The 11,261-nt window shown below is 45.1% G+C and overlaps 1 protein-coding gene across 1 annotated transcript in view; it reads left to right on the top strand.

Moving 5' to 3' along the window:
* The first annotated feature begins 3,405 nt into the window (after positions 1-3,405).
* PAPSS1 (3'-phosphoadenosine 5'-phosphosulfate synthase 1) overlaps positions 3,406-11,261 on the top strand; it is an 89,477-nt gene continuing 81,621 nt past the window's right edge. Inside the window, exon 1 of the mRNA XM_018554494.1 lies at positions 3,406-3,633. Coding sequence (XP_018409996.1) covers positions 3,409-3,633 — 225 coding nt within the window. The 5' untranslated portion in view covers positions 3,406-3,408. The remainder of the gene's footprint in view (positions 3,634-11,261) is intronic.

Raw genomic sequence — 11,261 nt, 5'->3', positions numbered from 1 at the left:
AGACACAAGTGCGCGGAATCTGCGCATATGTAAAAGGTTTTCGTGCCGCGCAGTTTTCTACGTGGAAATCGTAAATGCCATATGTGAATGGAGCCTTAGGGTCCATTCACACCATAGCAATGTGTTAATCGCACAATACCATGCCTGCACTACTTTATTTTACCGCAACGCATGGTATTGCGGATGGAAGAAGCATTGGGCTTCCATTCAAATGAATGGCAATGCAACAAGTGCACACTAGGTACATTGTGCAATAGCTTGTGTTAATTGCACGGTATCATTCAGGTAACGCAATGTTAAGGTGTGAGTGGGCGTCTGAAGCCATTTTAGATTTGAAGTGTGTTTGGGTTAGAATCCCTGTCTGGTTTTATTGCTGTGTGTGTGTCCCTGAAGAGTCAACAGTAGTCCATGTTCCACCTCACTCCAGACTGGGATCCCAATGTAATAAAATGGGTGCTGCTATGACCTGCAGATGGCAGTGTGTGAATCCAAATGTTGTAAAGAAGTTGTCCGCATTACAAAGTCCTTTACTGAAGACGCTAAACAATCAGGCTGACACTAGTGAATGTTTTGAAACCATTAGTGGTCCCTTCATTAGGGGCAGTGTTTGCCTGTTGAAGGGACCACTAACGGTTCCGAAACGTTGTTCACTAGTGTCACCATGAGTCTTTATTAAAGGCGTTCTGCACATCGGACCTTGGAGTGTGGGTGACTTCTTTACAACACCTGAAGAGTCACCTTAAATTTGAAGTTGTCACCAGAACAAGAAGGGAGGGGGAAATCTTCCAATGGGGGCACTTGTTGCTATGGCATTTGTCTTAGAGAAGACTCTCACTTTGAAGTGATCCCGTATCACTTTATGATGTGTCAATAGCTTGAAAAGGATTTTCACCATTCCCCATCCCCAAAGAAAATGGGTTTAGATATACTTTAAGATTCCCAGGTACCATAAAAAATTATCTTACGAGAGGACATTACTTATTTTCTTCTGAATATACCCGATGCCTGACTGTTTTGCCAACCCATTGACAACAACATATAAGGCCTGTTCACACCCGATGCATTGGGGCTGCACTGGCCACTTTTTTCAGCGCAGCCCCAATACACAGACAAGGCAATTTGCCTTGTTTACAATCGATTCAGTTCACACCGCCATGTTGTACACTGAAAAAAAGTACATTGTGTATTACTTTTTTTGTTCAGCACAGCGTGATGCAACATGGTACAACTGCAGCACATAGTGCTATGCCGATAGAACTTATGAAAATGTCACGCATAACATCTCAATAAAGTTCTAACAAAAAAAAAAGTACACAGTGCAATACACCAGAATCAGCGCGTCAGCATTGTACCTGTCAGCGCACACCACTAGCTGTGCGTTCAGCACCGATTGCTGGTGTGAACGGACTCTTAAAGGGTTGTTAAACCCTCCGTTTTTTTCACATATATCTACTGCTAGCAAGCAGTAGATATATGCAAAAACTTTTTTTTTTTTTTTAAACCCCTTTCAAACTTACCTGTCTTCCCCGTGCGCTCCCGTCCGAAAATCTGAAAATTCTTGGGCGGCCGCAAAGGATCTTGGGGTGGGCGCATGCGCAGTTCAGATTTATGGCCGGGACGCGAGGAGAGACACAAGGTAAGTCTATGGACAGCGTGCACCCGCATGCAGACACCGTGGGACAGGAAGTGCCAGCAAGCACAGAGGAGTCAGCGTTGGATCGGAGACCCGCAGCAGCACTGGAGAAACAGATGAAAAGGACAGGAAAGAAGATCGGATTAAGAGACATCATTTAAGGGAAGTGTTAACATTAACATTGGGGGAGGGAAAAAAATTACACTTTAATCTTAGACTCAAAACAAATATAAACATTACTGAAGGCAGATATTTGTATCTGCATATTTGTTCTGATTTCTTCCACATCCAGATGTAGGATGCCAGGGGTAGAGTTACTAAAGGCAAATAGGCTTTTCACTTTACAAGGGAGGTTTCCATTTAGCTGAGTGAATGTGGTCATAATTCACTTTGCAAGGAATACCCAATCATGTGCAAGTTAAAAAAAAACAAAACAGTATTTTTTTGCACATGATTGGATGATGGAAGTCAGCAGAGCTTCACCTCATTCACTAAGCGGGTTATTCACAAAAGTGTGAACAGTCTGCAGAAGTGAACAATCTAGGACAACATAACTGAACTGGAAAAATTATCCAGATCATCTCACTTTCCAGTTCAGCTATGTTGTCCTAGATTGTTCACTTCTGCAAACTCTTCACCCTTTTGTGAATAACCCTGTTAGTGGAGGTAAAATTCCTTTACAAACTGAAAGACTATGGAGTTTAGTAAATTACCCCCCTACAGTGCATGAGCCGTAGCATTGTACACACAAATCAATAAAAAAACTAAACAAATGCCAACAGAAATGGAAATAGTTTTTTTTGGCAGAAGAAATAAAGACCCTTCTACCAAAAATCTACACTTTTAGATTTCTGTTACACTTTAGGGCTCGGTCACACTTTGTCATTCGTGTGTGTTGCACCTAGAAGCATAGTGTCACACGTTAACATGCATTAAACTAACAGACCATTCACTTTGAGTCGGCTGTCAGTGCACCAAAACACACACAAAAAAAACCAAAAACACTGTGGTGCACTACCAATGTAGTGCACCACATGGTAACTGTGTGTTGTGGTGCACTGTAAAGCTGGCCATACACCTATAGTCTCAGTCACTACTGATCGATTCCCACAGTCCAAGCCAATCGCCAGGTAAAGCTCATCACTTCCAATAGCCCCAGCTGATCACTTCCCAGTCACAGCCGATCGCTTCCTACGGCCCCAGACACAGCCGATCGCTTCCTACGGCCCAAGACACAGCCGATCGCTTCCTACGGCCCAGACAATCACTTCCTATGGCCCCAGTCACAGCCGATCGCTTCCTACGGCCCCAGACACAACCAATCGCATCCTACGGCCACAGTCACAGCTGATCGCTTCCTACGGCCACAGTCACAGTCGATCGCTTCCTACGGCCCCAGACACAACCAATCGCATCCTACGGCCCCAGTTACAGCTGATCGCTTCCTACGGCCACAGTCTGATCGCTTCCTACGGCCCCAGTCAATCACTTCCTATGGCCCCAGTTACAGCCGATCACTTCCCATAGTCCCAGCTGATCACTTCCCATTGTCCCAGTTACAGCTGATCACTTCCCATTGCCCCAGCTGATCACTTCCCATTGTTCCAGTTACAGCTGATCACTTCCCATTTCCAGACACAGCCGATCGCTTCCTATAGCCTCAGTTACAGCCGATCGCTTCCCATAGCCCCAGTCACAGCCGATCACTTCCTGCAGCTGCCAGCTGGAAGTAACCCGTATGAGCTCAGCTTTACTTCACTTCCGATCCACGGCGCATGCGCACTGCCCTCCTCTCCGGCACGGCTGTGGGGGCGGCTTGTGTGCTGACACTCCCCGTTTCCCCGGGCATCTCCATTCAAGCGCCTGCATCCTGCACACATTCCACCGAGTGGGGTACTACTAGGGCAGCGATCGCCATTCCGGGGAGCATGGAGATCTCAGAGAACAACATGGAGGGCAGGAACAAGAAGGTGAAGCTGACGGGCAAGCTGCAGAACTGGGTGAGTGTCTGTGGGCAGGGTGACAACGCCGGAGTCTCTGCTAGTAAAGTTATCCAGTACTCTGGGTGTCTGGCTGCTCTAGCCCCGGGCTCCTTTATTATACAGCCATGGATTGTGTATCATCTCTTCACTTGTAGAAGAGGGAAGTACTTACGTGGACTGCTCTCACTGCAGGATGCTGCCTGCAATGGGAACCAGTATTCTACACACTGCCAGTAGTCCCAAGGAGGACAAGGTAGTACAGGACAGGGAAGACACAGTTGGTGGAATTCCTAAAAACTGGAGCAGGCAGAATCTAAGAGGAGTTGTCCATGGCAACCAATCAGCTTCTGTTTAATTTTCAAAGCTTAAAGTGACACTCTAATTCAAGATTGAAAATTGCATTTAAGTACCTTGGTTTCTAAACCCTCCATTTTTTACATATATCGACTGGTAGCAAGCAGTAGATATATGCAAAAACATTTTAAAAAGTTACCTAATATGTAAAAACGTAACTGTGTCTCCGCCGCTCACTCCCGACTGTAGAACTGTAGCTTCTTGAGCGGCCGTGCAGGAGGATGTGTGTGGACGCATGCGCAGTGGATATCACCGGCGAGGAGAGCTACAGTGAAACTCAATGCACGCAGCTGTGAGTGCGCACCTTGGACAGACTCCATGGGACAGGAAGAGACAGGCGTCAGCGCTGGATCAGAGACCGGCACCTGCAGACTGATGAAAACTACTGGAAAGAAGAAGCTAATCGGATCAAGAGGCATCACTTAAGGTAAGTCCTTACAGCAGCATTGGGGGGGGGGGCACAGAGAGGGGTGAATGTCACTTTAAGTCGCAACCTAAGTTGCACGGCATTGCGGTATCGCACATTCAGGTGCGGGTGATCAAACTGTGGGCAGGAGATGCGTTTGGGGTGCCATTCGAATGAATGGCAACGCACCTCCCGCACCAGAACATGTGATAGGTGCAGTGGTATGGGACAGTGTGTTAATCGCACAGTCCCATGCGATTAACACTTTACTAGTGTGACCGGGCCCTCAAATACACTGACAGACAGACACAATCCCTCACACTCACAGACATTCTCATACACACTGCAAAAAAAGTATTTTTTTTTCCTTTGTTTTAAGATCCACCCAATCTCCCTACCTTACAAGAACTGGAGTGGAGCCTCAGCCTAGGGTCCAGTGTGGGCTGCGGTGCTGTGACGGAGCTCCATCCATATGGGCATTGCTTGCTTCCTTATGCGCCCTGTAGAGGTGCCGGGAACGAGAATGTGACATCACTCCGGTCCAGGCAACTCTACAGGGCTAGCAAGGGAGCTGTAAGCCAAGCACGTAGGGATGGAGCTCCTGCATGGCCATATCTCCAGCCCACCTCACCTCAAGCTGACACTCGGCGCGGGGCAGCATATTTTGAATGCTGCTTAGAGTGAGAACTGACAATGCTGCGCTAGGGGGAGGCTGAGGAACCTCTAACATAGCGCAGTGGAACGCATGCTGCGTCCTACTGAACACGTGGATGCAACCCACTTTTGGGTCACGACCCACCAATTGAGAACCATGGCTCTAGATTATTGGCCCTCAGAATTTGGTGGGGGGCCAGTTTTGGCCACCACTATACTGTTAAATCTCAGCCTGAAGGCGGAGGTGACTTTGGCACATTGCCTCCTTTTTATGTTGTCTCACTAAGTATTTGATATGATAAAAGGCCTTGTAGTGCTTGTCAGTTGTGTTTTCTTCTGTTTCAGTTTGGTCTTTTTTATTCGTCACTTATAGTAGATCTGAGGCCAAAACTCTTCTCTGTATAGCATAATAAGGGAAGGGTTTATTAATTTGAAATCTGTGTCCCATTGGGGAGATTTCCCTCTACTTCCTGTCTGATAGCCACAACAGGAAGTAAAAGGAAATTCCCTGGTGGTAAGCAGGTACTGGTGTCCCCATTGGAAGATTTCCCATCTATTCCTGTTCTGATGACAACCCAAAATGTGGGACTTTCTTTCACTTTCAGGGGTAACAGTCACCAGGACAGGAGAGGGTGACTCTCCCTAACTGGGACGCAGACAGCAATAAAAACCTGACTGGCGTTCTTATCCCTCTCCAATGCATCCAACACTAAAAAAAGATTTTGATTTTAGCTGTACTTTTAGGAGGGGATATGAGCACAATATAGAAATCTATAGGGCTGCAACAACTAATCGACACTACTGAAGGAGAAAGTTCTCCATCAGGTCCTCCTCTGTTGATTGACAGCAGGCTGTGGGCGGGTGGAATAGCCAGCCTGCTATTGGCTATTGCAATTTAAAATATTCAATAACAGGCTGGCTATTGCTCCCAGCCACTGCCTGCTGTATTTACATTCAGCTGCCTCAGCAGCTGAATCCAGTGAAGTGGAAAGGTGACACTAGAGGTCTAAAAGACCCCTGTCACCTTAAAAAGAAACTGTCGCCTCATATGTCACAGAGGGGGCTTGTGAGCCCCCCTATGTGATAGCAATGAGGTTAAAAAAAATTATTGGCTATTGCAATTTAAAATATCCAATAGCAGACTGGCTATTGTTACAAGTGTCTGCTCCTTTTCCACTTTATTAATCTGTTTTCCTTTTGGTTATATATCTCAGTGTCAGCTGTCCGTGCTCCTTATTTGTTTAATAATGCGCTCACCAGACGTACCCAGACGTTTTCCCTCTTATACAAAGAAGGGAAGGTCCCTTCTGTGTGTTCACGGGGGAGGAGAGAAGCCATAAATCTTGACTACAAACAGAACGGACCTTCCCTTCCTGTATTCGCCAGTATACTTTTTTCGCATTTCTCCTCACTCCATTCTGCTTTGCAGTGCCAGTTCATTTTAATGAGCAAGCATTGAGTTCCCAATGTATTTCACTGGCTCTACTTATGTAAGTGTATACTTATACTGTATGTAAGTAAATTAATGTGAGTATACTGTAAATCCCTCTTCTTTTTTTTTATCTTTCTTTCCTTTTTTGCTCATCTCTCTTCTTTGCTTTCAAGCTATTCAGAAAAGTCAGACTGGCTGTAATAATTGTGAACATGTCAATGTTGTCAGATAAACGATAATATTGTCCAATAAAAAAAAATGATAGAGGTTAGATATCTTGGTTTTCAGTGATCCTTGGTAACATACTTGCTGAGTTCTCCAGATTTGGTTTCCTAAAAATTTCTCAAAATGTGTTTATAGTAGGGTTGCAACAACTAATCGATAATGAGAATCGTTGGAAGTTGTTTTACGATTAGTTGCTGCATCTCTGCTCCTCCGTTCTCCTTCCCGCTTGTGCTGGCTGCAGCAGTCTGTCCCTTTCACTCCCCGCCTTTATTGGCAGAGGCAGCGGGGACACAGACCACTGCAGCCTGCACTAGCGGGGAGAAGAGACTGCAGAATCTTCCCCCCGCTGTCCCCCTCGTACCTCTGCTGCTGCCAGGTTGCTTCTGTGCCGCCCGTTCCTCTGCTGCCGCCTTGTGTCTCTCCCTTGGCCTGGCCCCCGTTCCTCTTCGGCATCTAGAGGCTGGGAGCCATACCCAGCCTGCTATTGGATATTTTAAAATGCAATAGCCAATTAGGCTGGGTATTGCACCCGCCAGCTGCCTGCTGTTATTCAGCAGAGGAGGACCTGATGGAGAACTTTCTCCTTCAGGTCCCTCCTATAGCGGGTGCAATAGCCAGCCTGCTATTGGCTATTGCAATTGGAAATATCCAATAACAGGCTGGCAATTGCTCCCAGCAATAAAGTAAACAAAAAAAGTTTAAAAATAAATACAAATTAAAAATGCAAACAAATAAAGAAAAATGATACAGTTAAAGTAAAATTTAGAAATAGAAAAAAATGTTTTGGTCTGTTTTGGCTTAGTTTTAAAATTCACATTATTTTAAATCCACGAAACTAAAGCGTCCCGTCCGCAGTGTGATTGCCCGCACTGGAACGTGCAGTACTGCAATGCCCTGTGTTCCAGTGCAGTGCGATTTAAAAAAATGTGCATACTGTTTTATTCTGAAGAAAACGTTGTCTGTACTTGCTGGGTGCACACAACATGGGGGAATGTGCATGTATTGCAGAGATGTGCAACATACAGTATCTCACAGTAGTGAGTACACCCCTCACATTTTTGTAAATATTTTATTATATCATTTCATGTGACGACACAGAAGAAATGACACTTTGCTACAATGTAAAGTAGTGAGTGTACAGCTTGTATATCAGTGTAAATTTGCTGTCCCCTTAAAATAACTCCACACACAGCCATTAATGTCTAAACCGCTGGCAACAAAAGTGAGTACACTCCTAAGTGAAAATTTCCAAATTGGACCCAAAGTGTCAATATTTTGTGTGGCCACCATTATGTTCCAGCACTGCCTTAACCCTCTTGGGCATGGAGTTCACCAGAGCTTCACAGGTTGCCACTGGAGTCCTCTTCCACTCCTCCATGACGACATCACGGAGCTGGTGGATGTTAGAGACCTTGCTTCCGTTTGAGGATGCTTAATAGGGTTTAGGTCTGGAGACATGCTTGGCCAGTCCATCACTTTTACCCTCAGCCTCTTTAGCAAGGCAGTGGTCGTCTTGGAGGTGTGTTTGGGGTCGTTATCATGTTGCAATACTGCCCTGCGGCCCAGTCTCCAAAGGGAGGGGATCATGCTCTGCTTCAGTATGTCACAGTACATGTTGGCATTCATGGTTCCCTCAATGAACTGTAGCTCCCCAGTGCCGGCAGCACTCATGCAGCCCCAGGCCATGACACTCCCACCACCATGCTTGACTGTAGGCAAGATACACTTGTCTTTGTACTCCTCACCTGGTTGCGCCACATACGGTTGACACATCCGAAACAAATAAATGTATCTTGGTCTTATCAGACCACAGGACATGGTTCCAGTAATCCATGTCCTTAGTTTGCTTGTCTTCAGCAAACTGTTTGCGGGCTTTCTTGTGCATCATCTTTAGAAGAGGCTTCCTTCTGGGACGACAGCCATGCAGACCAATTTGATGCAGTGTGCGGCGTATGGTCTGAGCACTGACAGGCTGACCCCCTCACCCCTTCAACCTCTGCAGCAATGCTGGCTGCACTCATATGTCTATTTCCCAAAGACAACCTCTGGATATGACGCTGAGCATGTGCACTCAACTTCTTTGGTCGACCATGGCGAGGCCTGTTCTGAGTGGAACCTGTCCTGTTAAACCGCTGTATTGTCTTGGCCACCGTTCTGCAGCTCAGTTTCAGGGTCTTGGCAATCTTCTTATAGCCTAGGCCATCTTTATGTAGAGCAACAATTCTTTTTTTCAGATCCTCAGAGAGCTCTTTGCCATGAGGTGCCATGAGGTGCCATGTTGAACTTCCAGTGACCTGTATGAGAGAGTGAGAGCGATAACACCAAATTGAACACACCTGCTTGTAACACTAACGAGTCACATGACACCGGGGAGGGAAAATGGCTAATTGGGCCCAATTTAGACATTTTCACTTTAGGGGTGCACTCACTTTTGTTGCCAGCGGTTTAGACATTAATGGCTGTATGTTGAGTTATTTTGAGGGGACAGCAAATGTACACTGATATACAAGCTGTACACTCGCTACTTTACATTGTAGCAAAGTGTCATTTCTTCTGTGTCATCACATGAAATGATATTATAAAATATTTACAAAAATGTGAGGGGTGTACTCACTTCTGTGAGATACTGTATGTTGTTGTGTTGGGTTTTTTTTTTTTTTCTCCTCCTTGACCCACATTTTAATGATCTGCAGTGTGAAGAATGTCTCCTCTGCGTGAAAACAAGCAGACTTACTTGCCTCTAGGCTTTTTGTCTGCAAGGTTTTATAGATGTCTCCACCTTCTCTCATATCCTATATACTGTAAATGGGACATGCACAGTATTAGCCTGTCTTTAAAATATAGTTATCATCTCTATCTGTCCAATTAGACTATCACTTTATTGTGGAGCCAACATATTTGGGGGTACTCATAGCTCTACATTTAAGTGTCATGTTTGTTTCTATGGAGACAGTAAAGCTGGCCATACACATTTAGATTATCTGCAGATTTTCTCTGGTCAGATGGAAAAAGTGCAACATATTCCTCGATCTACGCTAAACTGTGTGGATGGAGGAATCTCCCACTGGACCAAGATTCAGTATCTTGCTAGTCGGCCTCGCTGGCTCTCAAAACACCTGAACAATCTGATTGGATGCAGGTATTTTGAGAGCCAATTAGCAAGATAGCAAGATACTGAAGCTTGGCCCAGTGGGAGATTCCTCCATCCACACAGTTTAGCGTAGATGGAGGAATCTGTTGCACTTTTTCCATCTGGCCATAGAAAATCTGCAGATAATCTATAGGTGTATGGCCAGCTTTAGGCTACATTCACACGGGGCACCTGGGGATTCCTGTGGCAAGAACCTATGGATTCTTGCGGCAGGAATCTTATCCTTGGGTTACAATTTGAGGTGCACCGAAATGGAATTTTCAGACCGAAATAAAAATAAAAAAAATTTGTCAGGCTGAAACCAAAAAATATTTTTTTCCTAACCTGTTTTTAATTTTTTTGTCTATCTATTTAATTTTTTTTACTTTGCTGTGGGGGGCTATGGGAAAAAAAATCAGGGATCTAAACAGACCCCTGATATTTCTCTTTTGAAATAGAAAATGAGATGGAGGACACAGAGTCCTCAATCTTTTTCTACAGCCCCTGTTATGAATGAACAGGAAGCCTCTATTCTGTCCATTCATAAATTGAGGATATAATATGAGTTACTATGTCCACAATCATGAATCATCATCCACGAACGCTCTACAAAACGGTCAAAAATATAAATCCCATTGTATTCAATGGTCTCGTTCCCACCTTGGCGTATTTCCGCCCGTCCCTAACGCGCTACAAAACGGCCCACGCCTGAAAAGGTACAGGTACTACTTTGGGCCGTTTTGTAGGGCGTTTTCCATTGGGATACAGCCAAGTAGCCTTCGGAATCGCACGACGGTCGCGCGACTTTTTTACCGCGAATCGCGGTAAAAAAAAACGCGCGACGGTGGCGCGACAGACGCGCATATGCAATACGCCTAGGTGTGAACGAGGGCTTAGACTTAACACTAAACCTAAAGTGTATGTTAAGGCAAACTTTTTCTTTCTTGTCTATATGAGAGGAACAAGAAGTCATTCATTGTTGGGTTATACTGGTGCCTACAGGAGGATTAGACACTGACAAACAGGAAAGCTTTAGGCAATCACAAGATAATCCTTCCAATTCCCAGCATGCCTCAGTTTTTTATACTAGTGTCCTAGGAGGTTCAAGTTCACCTGAGGGAGGGCTAATGTAGATAGTGTGTAGTGACCAGCTCATCCAGCAGTGAACTAGGAATCTGGATTGAAGAAAAAAAATGGAAGGAAAAAAAGCTAGCAAGAAAGAGTAAAAAATGTTCTAGCTCCGGGTTCCTGCTGCAGCATAGGGGTTGTAGCAGGGACCCGGAATATGCTGTTATACACTGTAGTAGCTGCTGGGTAATGGGTCCTCACAAACTAAGACATGATCTTTTGATTTTTTCGGACATCTGCTAACTGTGATTCTCTTCCAAGAAGGAATATCTACCTGATTTTTTTTTTTTTTTTTTTTTAAACCCCCTTTTGGTAGG

This window comes from Nanorana parkeri, unplaced genomic scaffold (genome assembly GCF_000935625.1).
Source record: "Nanorana parkeri isolate BGI_ZX_2015 unplaced genomic scaffold, ASM93562v1 scaffold161, whole genome shotgun sequence".
Classification (NCBI taxonomy): Eukaryota; Metazoa; Chordata; class Amphibia; order Anura; family Dicroglossidae; genus Nanorana; species Nanorana parkeri.
This window is presented reverse-complemented; position numbering and strand designations above follow the sequence as displayed.